The sequence below is a fragment of the Halichoerus grypus genome, chromosome 2 (assembly GCF_964656455.1).
Source record: "Halichoerus grypus chromosome 2, mHalGry1.hap1.1, whole genome shotgun sequence".
NCBI classification, from domain to species: Eukaryota; Metazoa; Chordata; class Mammalia; order Carnivora; family Phocidae; genus Halichoerus; species Halichoerus grypus.
The window spans coordinates 203,856,902-203,877,506 of record NC_135713.1 but is presented as its reverse complement, the minus strand read 5'-3'; the positions used below and the strand labels follow the sequence as shown (position 1 = coordinate 203,877,506).

General features: G+C 48.5%; 2 protein-coding genes and 1 pseudogene across 5 annotated transcripts in view; 2 read left to right on the top strand and 1 right to left on the bottom strand.

Moving 5' to 3' along the window:
- Window positions 1–177: 177 nt before the first annotated feature.
- Window positions 178–20,605, top strand: part of RECQL5 (RecQ like helicase 5) — a 34,446-nt gene continuing 14,018 nt past the window's right edge. For 2 of the 4 annotated variants that reach the window (XR_004916208.2, XM_078066077.1), the window contains exons 1-7: window positions 179–631; window positions 1,690–1,811; window positions 2,753–3,271; window positions 3,716–3,821; window positions 4,343–4,454; window positions 5,670–5,832; window positions 12,574–12,653. Coding sequence is in view for 2 of the 4 variants with exons in the window: in XM_078066077.1 (XP_077922203.1) it covers window positions 511–631; window positions 1,690–1,811; window positions 2,753–3,271; window positions 3,716–3,821; window positions 4,343–4,454; window positions 5,670–5,832; window positions 12,574–12,653 (1,223 nt within the window). In the remaining 2 variants the exon portion in view is untranslated. Of the gene's footprint in view, window positions 632–1,689; window positions 1,812–2,752; window positions 3,272–3,715; window positions 3,822–4,342; window positions 4,455–5,669; window positions 5,833–12,573; window positions 12,654–20,605 lie in introns of all 4 variants that reach the window. The other 2 variants (XR_004916209.2, XM_036088652.2) reach the window with 2 other exon arrangements.
- Window positions 10,116–11,318, top strand: LOC118533387 (myosin regulatory light chain 12A pseudogene; annotated as a pseudogene).
- ERLN (endoregulin) lies at window positions 14,957–20,564 on the bottom strand. Its single transcript, XM_078066079.1, has 2 exons — window positions 15,913–20,564; window positions 14,957–15,257 (listed from the first exon to the last, which is right to left on the bottom strand). The coding sequence occupies exon 2, from the start codon at window positions 15,249–15,251 to the stop codon at window positions 15,069–15,071; it is 183 nt and encodes a 60-aa protein (XP_077922205.1). The 5' UTR covers window positions 15,252–15,257; window positions 15,913–20,564; the 3' UTR covers window positions 14,957–15,068.

The following is a 20,605-nucleotide window of genomic DNA, read 5'->3' as shown; positions in this document are numbered from 1 at the left end:
GGAGGCTTGGGCTGGGGAAGGGAGAAAAGAGCGGATCTGGGGCTTAGAGGAAGAAGAGGGATGAACTCTCTTCTGGGAGGTGGGAAGAAGGGATCGGGGCTCTGGGGCGGGGGGCGGGGGGGGGGGGAAGAATGGCCGTGATAGCAGCGCTTATAAAAGGAGCAGGAGGTGATCTTAGAAAAACAATGACATCTTCTCCAGATTATTCCAAAGACACAGTTTGTGTTTCTTGTGATCTGCTTTCTAGCTCTGTGCTGTATCATGGCATGGGATAGTTCAATGTTTCTATTTTCCTGAGCATAAAAGTGGAGGTGTTAATTGCCCAGGAATGTGTTGCTTGAGGCTGTTCATCTGGAGCTATGTTAGTTGGAAATAATCTATTGCTTGAGAGTAATAAAGCAAATTTTCTTAGAGAAAAATAAGCAGTATTTTAAAAGCGGAACAGAGTTTTCATCGTAATCATACGATCGTCACCTTTACCTTAACTTCTGGCCACTGTCTGTCGCTAAGATGAGCACCCGCCCTTCTTTTGACCCTGAACGTCGAGTCCGGAGCACGTTGAAGAAGGTCTTTGGGTTTGACTCTTTTAAGACACCTTTACAGGAGAGTGCGACCATGGCCGTAGTGAAAGGTAACATTGCCAAACTACCTGTTTACATTTGTGCTGGCTGTACTGTAGCATTGCCAGAAGGTGCCAATGCCCTCCTTTTGACCCTTCCTACTTCCCCACCCTTGGTCCATAATTGTTGGAAATCTTGTAGACTTGTCACTTAAAACTTGCAGTTTTATTGGCAGAATCACCCAGCTGTTCTGGTTCTTACATTTCATAGCCAGTGCTGCAGATTGTCTTTGAAAACAACTCAGAGATTTCAATTCATGTTCGTTTGTGTGTAGGCAGTAGCTCGAGTGGCAGGAATAGCCTAATCCAGTCACTGACCTTCTAAGCCCTTTGTTGAAGATTGAGTGACCTGGGTCCTAAATAGGGAAGAAAAGAGTCATAATATTATAAACTTGAGATATATTGGCAAATGGAGCTTCTCAAGAGGAAAGCAACAATGTAATATTAATTACATTATAACACTTACAAACCAAAGACCTCTAAGTGATGTTGCTTCCATGTCTCCACAGCTATATACACTCATCTAGAAGTATTCAACGTTTATGGCTGTTTAATTCAATCATCCATATCCCAACAGACTCAGACTTCTCACCCTCGTGGTTGTTATTGCCATTACTGGAAATGGTTTGTGCCCATTTCCAAATCTCTCTGGATCTCTGCCCTTTACACAGGAAGGATGGGAAGGAAATTAGCATTAATTTCCTGCCGAGCAGGGAGCCCGATGTGGGACTCGATCCCAGGACCCTGGGATCATGACCTGAGCCGAAGGCAGACGCTTAACGACTGAGCCACCCAGGCGCCCTATCTATTTTTTTTTAAAGCTTTATTTATTTATATGAGAGCGAGAGAGAACGAGCTCGTGTACGAGTGTGGGGAGGGGCAGAGGGAGAAGGAGAGAATCTCAGGCAGACTCCTCACTGAGCGCAGAGCTTGAAGTGAGGCTGGGCTCGAACTCACGACCCTGAGATCATGACCTGAGCTGAAATCAGGAGTCAGACACTTAACCGCCTGAGCCACCCAGGTGCCCCTAGGCAGGAACCATTAAGTGTTGTTGTGTTTTCTTTTTGCAGGTGACAAGGATGTCTTTGTGTGCATGCCCACAGGGGCAGGAAAATCCCTTTGCTATCAGCTCCCTGCTCTGTTGGCCAAAGGCATTACCATCGTAATCTCTCCACTCATTGCTTTGATTCAGGTGAGGCTTAGGGGAGTGAAGATGGTAGCCCAAAAAGTTTAGGGGAAAGTTTTCTTGTTTTGTTTTGTTTTGTTTTCTGCTGGAAATGTCACTTCTCATTTGTTTGGTCTTTTGCCTTTTCTTCGATTTGCCTATCTCCCTTTCTGTATTGGGTTTCTGAATTGCCCAAATGTGGGGGCTCTACTGGTGGATATCAGGGTGATAGGGTCATGAATGAGTCTCTGTGTCTTGATGGCCTGAGGTCTCTCACCCTCTTTTGTTACTTTTCACCCAGAGGAGTATGGAAATGGATCTGTATACACATAGACAATTACTCGTGGACATGGACACACGTGTGTACTCTTGACAGGTTAAAAGATGCAGATGGATAGAAAGCAAAATTGATATAAACGGGTTGGGACATTGTCAACATCTGCTCTGCACCTCTGGCTATATTTAAGGCCTGCAGATGGGCTGACAGAATCAGAAATGAGGAAGTGTGGCCGTGCGGTTAAGAGCCATCCACCATGAAGAGAAATGGAATGGCAGGAACAGTGCTTCGTGAGTTTCACGAGGTCTCAGGCTTTGTGCTCAGTGCTTTATGTGCATTCACTTCACCTTTGCAGTGTAAAATTTCATTTAATGCTAACAACTATCCTGTTAGGTAGTTACCGGTTTTACAGGATAGAGAGAGAGAGAGAGAGAGGGAGAATGAACAGAGTCTTAGAGGCTAAGAGCCAGCCAAAGAGCCTGTGGTGATCCAGTGAGCCAGAAATGAGCCAGGACCATCTGCCTCCAGAGCCTGTGCTCTCAGGCAGTTCGCCTCCTGTCCTTGTTGTATGCACAGAGAAGAACTTGGAGGTTGGGAGGAGGACGTTTATGGCTGGGAAATGCCCGGTGAGCCAAGGTGACATTGACTACCGGGTCCTCCCCTCGGTGGCCTGTTTCCTTTCTTCCCTCAGGACCAGGTGGACCACTTGCTGACCCTGAAGGTACGAGTGAGTTCCCTGAACTCCAAGCTCTCGGCACAGGAGAAAAAGGAGCTGCTCTCTGATCTAGAACAAGAAAAGCCACAGACCAAACTTCTGTACATCACGCCGGAGATGGCGGCTTCAGCCTCCTTCCAGCCCACCCTGAACTCACTGGTGTCCCGCCGCTTGCTCTCCTACCTGGTGGTGGACGAAGCTCATTGTGTTTCTCAGTGGGGGCACGACTTCCGTCCTGACTACTTGCGTCTGGGCACCCTCCGTTCACGCCTGGCACATGCCCCGTGCGTGGCTCTGACTGCCACAGCCACCCTGCAAGTCCGAGAGGATGTGTTTGCTGCCCTGCACCTGAAGCAGCCGGTTGCCACCTTCAAGACTCCCTGCTTTCGGGCCAACCTGTTCTATGATGTGCAGTTCAAAGAACTGCTTTCAGATCCCTATGGGAACCTGAGGGATTTCTGCCTTAAGGCTCTTGGACAGAAGGCTGATAAAGGGGTGAGGGCCCTAAGGCTGGGAGGCCAAGGTGCTCAAGAGCAGTGGGTGGTATCTGCAGCATAGAGATGGAAATTGGTTTTCTAGGACCTTTGCTTAGAACTAGCTGAAGCTTCTTAAAACTTGTGCACAGAGAGTTGTTCCTTTGGTTTCCTGGCATTATTCCCCTTAGTGGAGTTCCCTTGTCCTGGAATTCTTCTCTGGGAGATGAGCAGCCAACCCCTGAGTGAGGCCTTTGCAGACCTATCCAAGGTTTCAGCACAGGAAGCAGAGGAGTTAGATGAGTTGCTTTGTTGCAGTGTCAGAGCTCTGCTGGTGGCCTGCCTCAGAGGAACCTGTGAGGCTGACAGGAGAAAGAGCGAGAGCTTCTTTTAAAGGAGGCCACAGTAAAATGGGCAGATTGTTCTGTTCTTAATGCGCACTCTCTTCCCACGTCTCCTCGTTCAGTTGGTATCTGGCTGCGGCATTGTCTACTGCAGGACCCGAGAGGCTTGTGAACAGCTGGCGACAGAGCTCAGTTACAGGGGTGTGAGTGCCAAGGCTTACCATGCAGGTAAGGGGCGCCTGGGCCATGTGGTCACTTCTATCTCCGAAGCCTCTCGGTGGGTCTCTTGTTCTTTAAGGATCCTGGATAATCAGATGGTCTGTCATCTTTTTCCAGATACCCAGGCAGAGCTAAAGCAATTCCCTTACATCCGTAAAAAGGAGTCTGAACACAAATGAGATCTAAAATGAGAACTATGGCTCCTGAATTCTTTTTTCTCACCCTGTGCCCTCCCAGCAGCAGATGATGAGTTTTTAGAAGCCCACTGGGTTCTATTGGTGTTGTGGAAAGAGCACAGGTTTTGGAGGCCAGTGGACTTGGGTTGTTTGAATCTGGGCTTTAATGCTTATTGAGTGCTATGTGCTCCACACAGGCTAGGGTCTTTTTGAGGTTAAGTGCATGGCCCAAGGCCACACAGGTGGTAAGTGATGGATTCGGGGTGTGTGTATAGCGCCCAACGCAGTATCAAACCCAAGGTAGATTCCAAGGGAAATAACGGGTTCCTTTTGCCACCTTCCCCTCTGTCATAGGGCTGAAGGCTTCCGAAAGAACGCTGGTGCAGAATGAGTGGATGGAGGAGAAGGTCCCGGTCATTGTTGCAACCATTAGTTTTGGGATGGGAGTGGACAAAGCCAATGTCAGGTGAGTGACGGTTCTTGCCTTACCTTCCCAGTCGGGGCCTGGCTCAAATGGGCTGCCTAGTTCTCTGCCTCAAGGACCTCCTTCTAGGGCCAGAGGGGAAGGAGGCCCCAAGACAGAATCCCCAGTGCATAGCCCACATGGTGACAAGTGCTACACAGCCCACTCTCCTGGTGACTGCCCAGCCGGGTTCTGCCATCTCCCAGTAGAGGGCAGCACGCAGCCATCAGGCCCATCCATTAACGCAGCCCAGATCCCTCACATCTAGCACAGGGTCCCTGTGAGGGGGTGGAATAACTATCTTAAACTGCCCCCTGTGGGAAATCAAAGGCAATGTCTTATTCCCAGCATTCCTTGTTACTGCTTACTGACAGTCCAGAAGAGAGAGTGCATCCCAGCCTCCTAGACCCACCCTGGCAACTGTTGGGAAGTCTTTTATCTCTAGCCCCACCTAACCTTCCAGAACCATTTTCAGCTACAGCCTGAAGCCCTTTGCTCTGATTAACACCAACAATAATGCCTTGTATGATTTGCAGAGCACTTTTGCATACATGATCTCGTTAAGACTCACAGGGAAGCTGAGTTGGTCAGGGGAGGAATGAGTCTATGTGCTTACATTACGAAAACACAGGTTTTGGAATCAGAGTTTGGACCCTGGGTTGGCTGTGGCTTGTAAGGGCCCAGATTTGAAGTCAGACGCAGCTAGGCCCAAGTCCTAGCTCCACTGTCCCCTTGCTATGTCACCTTGTACACATTTTCCTGATCATTTCATTATCTGTAAAATGGAGTTATCTCACCTGATAGTAACTACAGTTAAATGAGACAAATAGATAAACTGGCCCATAGTAGGTATTCAATAATGTTATGCCTCCCTCTCTCTTCAAAGAGGTTAAAGAGATTTACTCGAGGTTGTGCTGCTCATTAGAGGCCTTACCTTATTTCTTTAAGCCCAGTCCTTTTTCCTCTGGGCGGGGACTGTTGAGTGTTTTTGGTTTCTCATATGTGCTGGAATTGCCCCCCTTAACTCTGCTGTGGCCTCTAACTTGGGCCCCTCCGTGGCAGGGATGGGATGTGGGGGTCTTGGCCACATTTACTCTGAAACCTGCTAGCCTCCCTGCTCCTGGTCACTGTCGAGAGCCCTGCTTCCCTGACACTGATCGCTCCTCCCCTCAGCTCCTCTGCCACAGCTCACGCTGCTTGTCCCTTTGGATCCTACAGGTTTGTTGCCCACTGGAATATTGCCAAGTCTATGGCTGGGTACTACCAAGAGTCTGGCCGGGCAGGCAGGGACGGGAAGCCTTCCTGGTGCCGTCTCTATTACTCCAGGAATGACCGGGACCAAGTCAGTTTCCTGATCAGGAAGGAAGTAGCAAAACTCCAGGTAAATCCTGGGCAGCAGGAGCCCTTTCCGTCCAAACCCCTCGCTCTCCAGTTTCATGCAGCTTATTTCTGAACCCAGGTGGAGCTTCTGTAAGCTACAGGGTTGCTCCTGGGGCTAGAAGGTATAGCAGCAGGGGGAATGGTGTACTGGTGAATAGGCATCTTGCAACAGCTAGGTTAGACTCTTTCCTTTATATTTAGTGTATCTTAGTGCGATCTCTTGTGTGCCTGTTATTTTACATAGCCAAGATCAATCCTGCCTTGTGGTTTTTTTGGTTTTGTTTTGTTTGGGGGGGGCAGGGGCAGAGGGAAAAGGAGAGAGAATCTTAAGCAGGCTCCACAACCCTGAGATCATAACCTGAGCCAAAATCAAGAGTCACACACTTAACCAACTGAGTCACCCAGGCGTCCCAATCCTGCCTTGTTTTAATTAGCATTGTTACATAAGCGTTTTCCCATATTGTTGAAAGTTCTTTGTTTATGTTCTCAGCCTTTTTTTTTTTTTTTTTTTTTTTACTGGTTGTACATGCTTTACAGAGAGCCTAGAAATAGACCCAAGTACGTAAATGAGCTTGATGTATGATAGGTGACATAAAATATCAACAGGAAAAGGATGCACTGTTGATAGTGCTGGAAAAAGATAAAATCAGGTACTTACCTCCTGTACCATACACATGTGAATTACAGGTGGAGTAAAAACCTCAAAAAAAAAAAAGTAAAATTGGGGGAAAATATTTTATTTCCTCGACAAAGGGAAGAGCATGTCAAGATTTTAAAAGTGGAAGTCATCAAGGAAGACATGATCTATTTGACTAAATTCAAACTAAAAATTTCTGTGTAACGAAAGATACCATAAACAAGGTGAAAAAATGAGCCATTGTTGGGGAGGGTATTTGCAATATGTATGATTGAGTACGTAATCATTGAGAACTCCTACAGGTGAATCTATAAAAGGCAAACAGCTGCAGAGCAAAAAGTATGAATTTCACAGAAGAGGGAACCAGAATATCTAATAAAGGTATGAAGAGTTGCTCAGCCTCCCTTGGGAATCAGAGAAATGCAAAGGAGATAGTGAGCTGTCACTTGATACACATCATACTGGCAAAATGTACAACGTCTTTATAATTACTGTTGGCAAGGATGTGGGGAAAGGGGAACCCATGGTGTTGTAAGGAACATGAACTGGTATGACTGCTTTGAAGAGAGACGAGGTGATACATGCAATGGGAGGGTACTGGTGCTCTGTGATTCAGTAATTCCACTTCTAGATAAACAAACTGTCATGTGCACAAGGATGTGTGGAGGTGTTTGCTGCAGCTCTGTCATAATGAACTCTTCCTCTGTAGGGTATTGGATAAGTAAACGGGGGGTTAGTCACACACTGGAATGGTCTAAAGCAGTTAAAAATGACACAGGAATTCTATATTAACCAAGAAGGATCAAGTCCCCCAAAGCATCATTTATGAAGTTGCAAATGGATACATGTAGACTTCTCCTTATAAGAAATATTGAATGCCAAAAAAAGAAATATTGTATGCAAGTATTATATCTGATCTTTGCCAAAATGACATTAAAAGGACAAAAAATGTATAAACCCACAGGGACAGAAAGAATAGAAAACAAGGTAGAAATGTCAACAAATGTCTGCCTAGAAAACCCCAGACTCTACTGGAAATCTATTAGAATTCGTAAGAAAACCTGGCAAGATGGCTAAATATAAGGGAAATATTTTAAAAAGCCTAGCTTTTCTCCACACGACCATGAATGCCTAGGAATGGAAATGAAAAAAGTACTTAATTTGCAAGAATAGAACTTACAGAATATCTAGACGTAAATGTTACTGGCTTTAACAAGAGACTTAAAAAAACAAGCAAACAAACAAAACCCCTCCCCAGTTGGTTTTAACATGCAGCCAGGGATGAGAACTACTGATTTAAATGAAGAAAACCAATATCTTGTGGAAAGAAAACAAGCTCTGAGTAGTTACAAAAACTGAGTGGGAAGACATAAAACTGTCAATTCTCCTCAGAGTTAATATAAATGAAGTTCCAGTTGAAATCCCAAAAGATCTCTACTGGGAAGTGGAATCGTAGAACTTATGTGAAAGAATAAGTGCCCGAGAACAGCCAGGAAAAGTCTGAAGGGGAAGAATGGTGAAGGGCTCGAGCTTAACCCAGTGTCAGAATGTGCTGTGGTTTTGCTGTAACCAGATCCACGTAATACAGCAACAAGGAGTGGCCCAGACAAGGGAATTAGAAATAAGGCCCAGAGCACATGAGAGTTTACTATGTGATGAAGCAGACAGCTCAATTTAATGGAAAATGAAGGGACGGTCTAGTAGGTGGTGCTGGCATCCCTCTGGAATAAAATGAAAGTGCCCCGTTTGGCACCTTATATAAAAGATTTAAGGACCTACAAGTGAAAAGCAGTATCTTACAAGACGCTTTATTCCAGTGTATAACCTAGGGCTCGAAATAGTTTTGTAATGAAAATTAGAAATTCAGAAAGCCATCTTTTAAAAAAAGAAGTATTTGAATTAACGTTCTTGAACCTTTTTTGGGGGGATGGGAGGGCAGCAAAGCAAGGTTTATTGAGTGATTAACAAAGTGATAGTACAAAGCTCCCAGGGAGGGAGGGGACCCGAGAGGGTTTCCACTGGAATTTCTAAGTCTTGGGATTTTTTATGGGCTTGTTGGTGGGCTGTTTTAATCTGATTAACCCTCCCTGCGCCTGTCACCCAATCAGGTGTTTGTCATCTATCATATGGGAAAGGATGGAGGGTTCCTTCCAGGGTGGTGTAAAATCCTTTTAAGGGTGGTTTCCTCTTAGGGCAGGGGCTCCAAGTGATTGAACTTCTAAAATCCTGAACCCATGAAAAAAAATGTAGGCAGCAAAAGATATCATAAACAAAGCCGGTACATAAACCGCAAATCTGAAAAACTGGTTACCGTAGAAGGCAAACCAGAGGTTGAAGTTGAGGGTAAATGGAGAGATTTCACCAACTGACAGGAAAAAGCAGTGTGTGAAAGCAAGTTCCCAGAAAAGCTCATCCAAACGGCATGTCCAAAGATGTTCAAATTCAATAGTAATCAGGTGAATGAAAATTACAGTAAAATGACACATGTGCAAAGGGGCTCTAACACTCGTGGCTAGTGAGCAAGTGCAGGAGAGGGCCTGCACTTTGCCTGGAGAAGAAGAAAGCTTTTGGAGGGAAATATTCTAGAAATTCTAGAAATATCTAGAAATATTCTAGAAATATCTATTACACTTTATTTTTTTTAAAGATTTTATTTATTTGAGAGAGTGAGCATGAGCTGGGGGAGGGGCAGAGGGAGAGGGACAAGAAGACTCTGTGCTGAGCGCGGAGCCCGATGTGGGGCTCGGTCCCAGGACCCTGAGATCATGACCTGAGCTGAAATCAAGAGTCAGATGCTCAACTGACAGCCACCCAGGCAGCCCCCCTATTACGCTTTAATACACCCTTTGCCCCAGATACCGTGTTTCTGGGACCGAATCACCTGAAATAAAAGCTCATGTGCTGGAGGGCCTGCATGGTAGAATTGGTCATGAGGACTGACACTGGGGAACAAACTGAATACCCGGCCACGAGCAATGATGAAATTACAGTACGTGCTCACCATGGGCCTCACAAGCATAGCTGAGCGCCCAGGAGGGCTCTTCTGCTTTTGGAAAAAGAAATCATGTACTGTGTGACGTTAGAGATTTGCTCATTCCCTGTCTGCTCTGTTGAAGTGTAAGTTCCATGAGAGCAGGGCCCTCTTGTTTCCTGTGGATCTGTAATGGCCAGACAGTGCTGGGAACATAGTAAGTGCTTAACGTTTTTTGACTAGATGAATGAATGAATGAACGGGGAGGGGAGTACAAGTTGGGATGGGGAAAGAAGGGGCCTTGCGTGGACCTGGTACTTTGCCAGGAATGAAGGGGGCGTGATTAACTGGTCCCTTTTATCTGAAATTCAAATTAGACGAGATTTTGGTAAGGTGATTAGGTATAAGATATTTATTCAAAACTTACACAGTGAGTTATTTTTTTTTTTTAAGATTTTATTTCTTTATTTGACAGAGAGAGACACAGCGAGAGCAGGAACACAAGCAGGGGGAGAGGGAGAAGCAGGCTTCCCGCTGAGCAGGGAGCCTGATGTGGGGCTCAATCCCAGGACCCCGGGATCATGACTTGAGCCGAAGGCAGACGCTTAACGACTGAGCCACCCAGGCGCCCCTACACAGTGAGTTATAAGAGCTCACACTAGGCTTATCAATAAGATATGTAAGACAAAGAGAAGATCCAGAAAGCCTCCAGGGAGGTGATAGTGGAGGGCTGGGAGCCAGAACAGCACCAATTTTCTCCATCATAATATCAGAAATGAGAAACGATGAGGCAATGCCTTCTAATTCTAGATAAACCATTTCCAACCTAGAATTTCCTACCCAGCCAGCCAGTTAAGTGTGAAGACAGGTTAAAGACATTTATAGCTTCCGGTTTGCTAAGCAGACATCGGACTTTGGAAGTGTTGGTCTTTACAGGCTCTGGGAGTAGAAGGGTGTTGATAGCGGCACGGAGGGGGTTAACCGAAGTGCTCATATTCTCCCGGCTGGGCAGGGATTTAACCGCCACCATGTCCCAACAAAAGGGGCAAAGACCAGGACCACCGAGAAGCACCCCCAGTGCTCAACATCCAACGTTTTCGCCATGTTTGACCAGTCACAGATTCAGAAATTCGAAGAGGCCTTCAACGTGATTGATCAGAGCAGGGAGGGTTTCACTGACAAGGAAGATTTGTATGCTATGCTGGCCTCCCTGGGGAAAAATCCAACTGTTGAGCATCTGGATGCCATGATAAATGAGGCTGTGGGGCCCATAAATTTCACCATGTTTCTCACTGTGTTTGGTGAAAAGCTAAATGGCACAGATCCGGAAGATGTCCTCAAAAATGCTTTTGCTTGCTTTGATGAGGAAGCAGCTGGCACCGTCTGGGGCGATTACCTGAGAGAGCTGCAGACATCGGTGGGAGGCCAGGTTACAGGTGGGTGAGCTGTGCAGAGAAGTGTCTGGACAAAAAGGGAAATCTCAGTTCATGTGCTTCCTTAAACATGGAGCAAAGGACAAAGATGACTGAAAAGAAATGCAGATTCCAGCCAAACATTCCTTGTTGCCACTTGGGGTATTTCTGAGACTTTCTCTTAGACCCTGTTGCATGCTCTTAGTTTTGCAGCTTTTGCCTGTCTTGTACTGATTCTCAGCCATTTTGGGCACATGCATTCCTATAATCAGATGGGAGGGGGGGACTTTTTACGATTTTCAAAATAGAAAAATGGGCAGTTTAACTTACCAGCCCCCTCCCCAAAATAACCGCAGTCTACACAGAGTCAGTATGTATTTTCAGAGAAAGATAGAGATCTGACCCGAGCCAGGCAAAAGGAATGTCCTGGGGCGCCATGGAAGGGTGGTCTCAGCTGTGCGCCAGGCTGAGGGAGGGGCAGTTCAAGTTGAACCAGGGGGGATAGAAGGCTCCAGGGGGGAAGTTTCTAAAAGTAGAAGTGGAACCTGCCATCTTTGGCCCCTGTTGACATGAATTTTTTATTATATCACAGCATTTGGGGGTGACGTAGTAATACACTAAAATCTAAGTGAAAAAACAGCTGTTAATTTTGGGAGAACAAAGTTGTACAAGAAAGGATATGTGATCATGAGAAATGTAAAAATGTAGTCACATGGTTTAGCTCTGAATGATGTTGCTGTTGTTTCCTCACCATAAGGAAAATTATGATTTCAGAAGAAACTGTGATATAAACAGATTGGCAGAATGAAGGGAGAGGCAGTAGGTGTATTTATGTGTGTTTAGGTGGTGGGGATGATTCATTCACCTTCCAGAAGCAGAAAACCGATAAACGAGATCTCATATACCAGGGTCTGTTATATTTTCATTCCTTCTCTGTGTATTTTTCTGTATTTTTAAAAATTTCAATTTTTTGAAAGGAAACTTTGACGAATAGACATGTACAAAAAGGCAAATAATGCATAATCCCAGCACTCAGAAGAAATCACTGCTCACATTGTAGTATATATCCTTGTGTACACACAGAGGTATGTGTGTCCCTTCAAATCTAAATACACCTGTGCGTATATTTACTATTAAATTGGACACATATATTGAGACACCTGGTTGGCTTAGTTGGTGGAGCACGCGACTCTTGATCTCAGGGTTGTACGTTCGAGCCCCACGTTGGGTGTAGAGATTACTTAAAAATAAAATCTTAAAGGAAAATATGGATCATATTATATATGGTTCCCAAATGCCAGTCCCTGGGCCCTTTGTATGAGAATCACCTGAGCAGCTTTTTGAAAATAAACTCCCCAAAGCTCCCGTTCCAGAAAGTTCAATTCAGTAGTCTGGGTGTGGGCTCTAGGTCACTTTTTGAAAGTTATCCAGGTGGGGGATGCCTGGCTGGCTCAGTCAGTAGAGCACGTGACTCTTGAGCTCGGGACTGTGAGTTCAAGCCCCTTGTTCGGTGTGGATGTTGCTTGAAAATAAAATCTTTAAAAATAAAAAATAAAAAATAAAGTTATCCGGGTGATTCTGATGCATGGTTTGGTTTGGGGACACCATTTTGTAAATGGCTTTCTTACTGTCATTTGATATTTTTCTCCCTCATCATTGTTGAGGCTGCAAGGTAGTTCAGCTATGTAAGACTTTTGCTAAGTGGTCTTTTCTTGTCTCCAGGAAAAGAGAGGGAACAAAGCATCTGATAAAGCTGCTGTCTTGGCCTTTGATGCCCTGGTGACCTTCTGTGAAGCACTGGGGTGAGTGACTTATTTAACATGTAGAGCAATGGGTTAGTGAGATCTCCCCCCTGCCCCCGGAGCGCCTACTAGTTAACCAGCTAATGTAGGGCAGCTGTTGGGCCACCAAGGCATGCTGCCTGCTGAAGGCTACTGTGTGGGGCATTTCCTATCAGGCAGTCTGGAAGTCCGTATCCTTGCCAGGAAGGCCCCAGAAACTAGCAGTGTGAAGACTCATTCAGTATTTTGGGTGGTCATCCGTTCACCCCACTCCATCCACTTCTGGAGTAGATGGTCCCATGAGTGACCCTGTCATGAATCATGTGATTGGTTCTGAGCCATTAGCATTGTGGTCATCACTTGACACTGAGCTGGACCACTGGCTTCACTTGAGTAGGATTCACTTTTATCCTGGACCCAAAAAGAGCCATGTGACCTACCGTATCTCTTGGGGGTGGATAATAAGCTTGGAGAGAAGTCAGCTTTTCTATCGTAACACCAGCCCGCCTACTTGGAATCCACTTCTCTGTTTTATCTGTATGCGCTTGTGGCAGAGGCTTGAAAGAGCCTGATGGCTGCTCAGTGACAGGCAGGTTGTGGCAGGACAGGTTCGGGACACGAGGGACAGCTGGGATGATTCTGGACGAGCTGGGAGCACTTTGCATGCATGCAGCCCTTTGATCTGAAAAACTCATATTGGTCTACCTGTGAGGTAGATGAGGCAGAAGTGATTGCTTCAGACCTAGAGATGAACAGACCGATGCCCAGAGAGGTCATGGTCACAAAGCTCACAGTAGACAGACGCCACTAATCCTGGGTCTCCCGATTTTTAGTGACATGCCCATTTCATATATATGCCCCATCTTGGTTTTTGCAAGACTAGATTTTTGAAGCCTGGAGCTGAGCAAGTACATAGACCTGGTATCTAGCAGATGTTTGGGGCTCTCCTCTGGAAACCAGAGAGGTACTTATTTGGGCTATGTATTTTGATTCCCACCCCCTCCTACTCACTGATGATTTGGTGGCTCCTCTGAGTCTCTCCTTTGGCCTTTGTGGCACAGCCATGCCCAGCAGAGGTGGTTGGCACCCTTGCCCACAGCCATCTCGACCAGAGCCCTTTTCAGGCACTAGTACAGGGAGTTGTTAAATTAGGCCCTCTCGGGCTCCTTGAGCAAAATGCTCATAATGAAAGGGCCGGGTGTCCTTGCTCGTTGTCAGAGTCCCTTCTGCTGGAAATACCCCTGCTGGGTTCTTTTCTGGGATGAGTCTGAGGCTCTGTGGGACTGTCTGAAGGGTTAGCTCTGCCATGTGCCTCTGGGCTGCAGCCGCCCAGCAACTGGCCAGGCCTTGCTAGGGGCCCCTGCCTTTATTTCTCCTGTGTCCTACTGGGGAGCTGGGGCCTCTCAGTGCGCCCGGGGGTCTCCGTGTTAGTGGGCCTCCCGCTGCGCCACACGCAGCCTCATCTCTCCTACGTCGTGTGCTGCGTACGAGGGCTCCTGATTCCAGGACTGCCTGGCATGAAATAAGCACTGCTGTCGTGGCTGAGTGTGCAATTGCTCTTTGAGTGAAAAAGAAATGTCTCTTTATTTGCATAAGTGGTGTATCGCCCATTCCCCACCAGATATTTGCTCTTTTTCTAAGAATAGTCCTGGTTTGTGGTTTAAGTGAAAGCAGCTGTTTGCTAAGGGAGGGCACCTGGCTGCCAAGGCCAGGCCGGTGTGGCGGTTTTGGCAGAGGCAGTTACACGTCTACAAAGATGGTGTTGTAGGGTGGTCTGCGGTGCGTGGGGGCTGTGGGACCCTGTGAGGGAGACCTGGGCATCTCTGGGACCAGTGGCAGAGACACTCAGGTCAGTATGAATGAGGTCGGGGCGGGGCATCCAGCGGTGCTCCGCTCTCCTCCACGTCCAGCTGTGGCCGTGACAAGCATTTGTTCACTCCGGACGGTGCTCTTCGTCTCTTAGTGTCAAAAGGAACCGTCATTAGGTTGAAGCAACTTCCAGCTTAGAGGCCTCTGTACCTTGTCTGAGATAGAAGAACAACTTTGTGTTTGGGCCTCAACTGAACTGGGTGCTGTCATCTGGGGACTGTGGTCTGGGGGAGCCGGCAGCCCAGCATCTGTCTGTCTATCCATTTGTTTGATCATTTATTCATTCATTCATTTATTCAACCAGCAAATATTGTTTGAAACGGACTCCGCGCCAGGTACATTGGGTATGGGGATACAGTGGTGAGCAGAAAGAGACCCATCCCCTGCTTTTGTGGTGTTCTGTTCAATGGGGAAGACAGGCACTTATTAGACAATCACATTAGTTAATTAATTAATTACGTTAACATGTATGTATAATTGCAGACTCTTAAAAGGGCTTTGAAGAAAAGGTACATGGTGTTTTGAGAGTTAACAGGTGGGCCCCTTCTTGGCCCCCAGAAAGTCAGGTCACGACTCTTCATGCCGGTTGACCTTCTTAAGTGGAGGGAGTAAACCAAATATAATGGCAAACACAATGAGAAACAGGATCATGGTGATGAATAAGCTGATCACTGCCAGGCCTCCCTGGTCCCATGGATTCTGCCAGAACTCATCATTCCACATGAGCTTCTGGTTTGTCAGTTTGTCCATGTGAACCTGGAAAAGAGGGGACAGAGGCCTTGAGTGCCAGGGCCTCTCCAAGGCCCTGTCCCAGGAGCTGCTGTCCACCCCCACTTCATCCTCTGGAGCAGTCTCAGACCAGCTGTCCCACCTCTGCAGGGATGCTGGGCTCGACGCCCTGGTGTGAGCAAGAACTTTCCCATCCCTGAGATCTACTCAGCTAGAATCTAAAACGCACCGCTACAGATCCTTGCTGTTTTCCCTGCCTCAACTGCCAAACATTTGGGAAGCATTTTGAGAGATCAGCATCAGAGTCAAGAAGCGGACTGAGTCCAGCCGAGGCCTCAGTAACCTCCCCCGGAGGCAGCTGGAAACAGAAGAACTAGCTAATCTTGAAGCAGCTCGGGTGGGCAGGCTGCGGGCCGGGAGCCAGTTGAGGGGAGTAGCGGAAGGAAGGAGTCACTACCTGATTCTGCTGTTAACACTCCCGTGTCCTAAGAGCGGGCCGGTCGGGGTAATCCTGCAGACCCCACACTTTGGGGGCCCAAGCCGCACCCTGACTGTTGGGAGGAAAAGGTGTTGTCATGGCCAAGTAGCCCTGACCAGACCTCATTGCTGTCACGGGAGCGAACAAAGGGGGCTAGGGCCTGTTACCTAGCAACCTCCTTCCCCTTCTGCCTTTCATACTTACCCCTTCAGCTGCGTTCTGTTCTTTTTGTGATGTCGTTTTGGGGGCTGCTCAGGGTAGTATGTTCAGGCGTCCTCACCGAGAGAAGTCAGGCTTGGGGTAGGGTGGGGAAGGAGACTGGATCCAGGACCCTTGTGTCAGGCCACCTGTCTGCCTTGCCTGTGGCTGCGTCCTGCCTCTCCTCTCTGTCTGGCTGCCAGCCTGTGGACTGGGAGGTCCTGGCCAGAGCACAGGAAGCCCAGGACTCCAGGAAGCCCTGGGCTGGAGCCGCACCCGGGCTGCTCTCTTCCTCCGGTGTTGTGGGGCTGGTGAATGGTTAACTAGCTCTAGCTGGCGCCTTCTGGAACGAGGTCTTTATCACAATTGAGGCCCCAGGGTCCTGTGGAGGCTAACTTTTCCCTAGTGCCTTTGCCGGCCTCTCAGCTGCTTCATGTGGTTGGGTCCTACCCACTGGTGTGATGGATGGGGCAGCGAGGAAGCAGAACTGGAAACCTAGCGGCCACCATTTATTCCTTAAAAGTTAGGATTCAAGTGCTTGGTGTGGCCAGGAACTGCGCGAGGTACCTCATGTCCATTGTGAACCAAGTGAGGCAGGTCCTGCCCATCCAGGCTTCCATTCTAGCTCGCTGGTCCTCAGCCCTGCTCATTAGAATCATCTGGGCCCTGCCTGGTATCACTTAGCTCAGTCTCTGGGCAGTCAGAGCCCCGTGCTCTGTAAAGCCTCCGGGCCAAGGCTAACGTGCAGCCGGGGTTGGAGGAGACAGATGATGAGCGAGTTCAGTAAAGTCCTTCTTGACTGTCATGGGCTCACCTGATGTTTCAAGTTTCCCTCCGTAAAACATACTGACGCATGCCCTTGGTTGCTGAATGCTTCCAGCCAGCAGGCTGATCTCTAGCACAGCCGCCTACTTCCTCCATCAGTGAAGTTGGATGCTTATCAGGAGTCAGCTGTTTGTTCCCAAACCTGTTTGTGGCATTTGTCCTTGTTGTACTGACATAATCACACTTAATGTTACATAAAAACATGGAGCAACAGGAATCGCCGAAACCCCAGTTTTACAGCTGGGGAGCAGGCACCGAGGTGAAGCAACTCACCCAAGGTCATCCAGCCAAGAAGTAACTGCTCGGGGGTTTAAACCCAGCTGTGGAGCTTGGCTGCAGAGACTGAGCTCAGAAGCTCCCTGCCACACTTCAAGGGGGCGGGGGTAGTGTGGGGTCGGGGGGGGGGGTGGTGGTGGTGGTGGGAGTTGTTGCTATAAGCACCTATTTGACCACTTTGGAATGACTTTGGAATCACTCAGTATGTCTGTCAAAACAGATGTGGCAAGACAACTGGAAACATGTTGCAAAAATCCAGGATTTCACACGCCGATTTCTGTGGATGTCTTTTTTTTTTTTTTTTTAAGATTTTTTATTTATTTATTTGAGAGAGAGAATGAGAGAGAGAGAGCACATGAGAGGGGGGAGAGTCAGAGGGAGAAGCAGACTCCCTGCTGAGCAGGGAGCCCGATGCGGGACTCGATCCTGGGACTCCAGGATCATGACCTGAGTCGAAGGCAGTCGCCCAACCAACTGAGCCACCCAGGCGCCCTCTGTGGATGTCTTTTAAGTTCTTGTTCTGCTTTATAGTAACCACAGTTAGCAAATAGCCAGTATAGGAACTCTGGCCAGCAAACCCCACACTTGGAGGAAAGGCGTTGGCCCTACAGCAAAAAGATTGGCCAAGGAATGTGCACGTATATGTTTCCATTTAAAATGAGATGCGTGGGGAACGTTTTGTGTCATGTACACAAAAGTGGCTTTAACCAACTCTTCCAGTTAATTGCTGGCCCTGATCAGAAAATCCTACGGAAATGATCATCATGAAGGGAACATTATGGGAAGAGGTGGAGAATGCTGTTGGTGTGTGTGGTGTAGCCTGGCCTGGGGGCGGAGGGGATCCCCCGTAAGGAGTGAGGTTAGGTTCAGGCATGAAGACCACGGAAGAGGTAGGACCAGGGGACGGTGTTTCATGGCAGGCAGCAGGTCCTGAGGAGGGTGAGGAGACTACTTTTGAGAACAAAATTGTCCTCAGTTTTTGGGTCTGGAAGTTGTGTTACCCACAGGCAACTATGTCGTGAAGATTTTTACTGTAGGTTGCTCTTGAACGTTAATGCTTGAGAAAACAGATTTAGGAGAAGAGTGTTTTATGTGCTCTCTGCCAGGTTTTGCTAATGAGATTCTTGTACCCGGGGCTCTACTGTGGTTTCTGATAAGGCATAATAGCCGGTAAAATGCGCAGATCTTGAGTGTGGACCTTTGCAGGAAGCGAGAGGCTCCTGTGGAGTAGAGGCCAGAGTCAGGGGAGGCCTGATGAAGCTGGGAAATCGGTGCAGCAGTGAGCGCAGGCAGACTTGGGGGTGGCTTGTTCCAGTGGGCCTGGTGGCAGGAATGGAGACCTGTGATAGCCAGATGCCCTTCAGGGCGCAGACAGCCTGCTGCCCTCCCCTTCCATGGCCACCATTGCTGTACCTCTCTTTTTGTTCTTTCCCACAATGGGGGGATTGCTGCTTCCTCTCCCTGCCTCTCTTCCCTAGAAGACCCGTGCTGGGAGTGTGCCAGGCTGCTGTCGCGCTGGAGCCGATCTGATTTGTTGAGCTGAGTGGGACCAAAGCCTGCCCAGGACTGCCGTGGGGAGCCATTAGTGGTGGGGCTCTGCGTGGGCCAGTTTACTGCCAAGTGGGAAGGAGTAAGCCTTCCCAGCAGCGCAAGGATGGCATCTTATTTGGGCTCAGCAGTTAGGAGGAGGAGAATGCCAAAGAAATGGCCCATGGTCGCCACCTCTTGGCAGCCAGACCAGGGAGCCAGAATCTCCTAGCAAAGAGGCACAGCCTCAGGAAGGGACATTCTTAGTGCTGATGTAAACTTGCTTAAGGGAGAGGCCCATGGGAATTGGGCTGCCCCGCTGTTGAGCATCTCCTCGATTGAGGGCTTCCTGGGGCCCCTCCAGCTCTTGGTGCCTGGACTGAAAAGGGCAGGGTTTCCCATCTGGGTCCCTCCCACCTTCCCTGTTTTCCTTCTGGGAGGGAGACCTAGTTGGGCCCCAGCCTAGCTCTTACTTCTTCGGGCTCCACCCACTCACAGGGAGGTGATTTTAAGACAGTTTTGGGTGTGGGATCTAAGATCGGTTGATGGAGGATAATGGGATGGGAGCCTTATCTGCACTGCAGCTGGGAGGCTTCAGGGCCTGGGTGTGGCGGGCAGGGGCTCTGCAGCTGGGTGGGCTGGGCCCAGAGGCTGGCTCTGCTACTTTCTAGCTGGTTGAACTTAGGAAAGTGACCCAGTGTCGCTAAGGCTCAATTTCCTCATCTCTAAAATAGGGATAATAATGGTACCCATGGCACTGAGGCTGTTGTGATCAAACAAAATCACCTGCATCAGAATGCTTTAGGCTTGGTGCGCCTGGGTGGCTCAGTTGGTGAAGCGTCTGCCTTCGGCTCAGGTCATGATCCTGGGGTCCTGGGATCTAACCTCACATCGGACTCTGCTCAGTGGGGAGACTGCTTCTCCCTCTCACTCTTCCTCTGTGCCCTCCCTGCCCCCCCCTCAAATAAATAAAATCTTTAAAAAAAAAAATGCTTTAGGCAGTGACCAAGCACACATAAGCCTTCAGGGAATTTCAGCCAACCTGATCATCACCTGCCACCTTCACCATCCTCATCGTTACCATTGTTATTCTGAATCTTATTCTGAATCCCGTTCTTGTGGGGTGGGTACAGCCTGGTTCTTGAATTTCTTTTCTTTTGTGTGGAAGTACTTCCTCTCTGGGTCTTCAACCTAAACCAAACCCGTCAGACAAGTCAGTGGACACCAGGAAGTGAAACCAGCCAGAGTTTCTCCCACCTGCCCGGCATCCCCTCTGCACTCCGTTTTTCTAGATAGACAGGGCTCCACCCCTAGTGGCTCTGGGGGACCAGCGGGGATGGAGGGGGAGGTACCACGGAGAGCTTTTTGACTCCCCCAACCTCTTTCCTGGGTTGGCAGCTCTACCTGGAAGAGAAAGTGAACTGAAGGGAGGGAGGCAGGGTGGTGTTACATTGTGGCAGGGCCAATCCTTAAAATGGGTCCATGTTGCTCTTGTTCAGAGGGGCAGATAATGACGATGGTTCATATCTCCAGAGCTCTTAGGATATGCCCAGTACTGTGCCAAGTGCTTGCTGTAGGTCATCTCAATTTCTCCTCACAAGCTCACCCCAGGAGGCAGCTACCGGGGTTAGCGAAGTCTCGGAGGGGAGGAAATGTGGCTCGAGGAGGTCGAATCACTAACCCGCATTCACACAGCTGGTGAGCGGCGGGGTGAGGATTTCCTCCCGGACAGCCTGGCACACGATGGGGAAAAGACTGAGGGGTCAGGATGCAGGTTATGGACAACAGTAGGGGCCTGACCTCTCTTCTCTGACTCCAGAAGTTTGGGAAGACCCAGTGGCCTGAGCCCGCTGGTGTGGGGTGTGCAGGTCAAGTAAGCGGTGGTGGAAGCTGCGCAGCGGCCTTCCTGAGCCCAGAACCCAGGTCCGTGCAGTGGGGGCATCTGGAGCCAGAGCTCGTTAGCAGTTGCTGCCGACGGGACTTTCACCCTCACCCTTCCCCTGGTTCCCTCTTGCATGGCATTCCTGCCTGTGTGTTTTTCCAGCTTTCCTGGGCACAGGGAGTGCAGAGG

Coding starts and splice junctions, on each gene's coding strand:
- ERLN (XM_078066079.1), bottom strand. CDS start 15,251: ATGGACAAACTGACAAACCAGAAGCTCATGTGGAATGATGAGTTCTGG.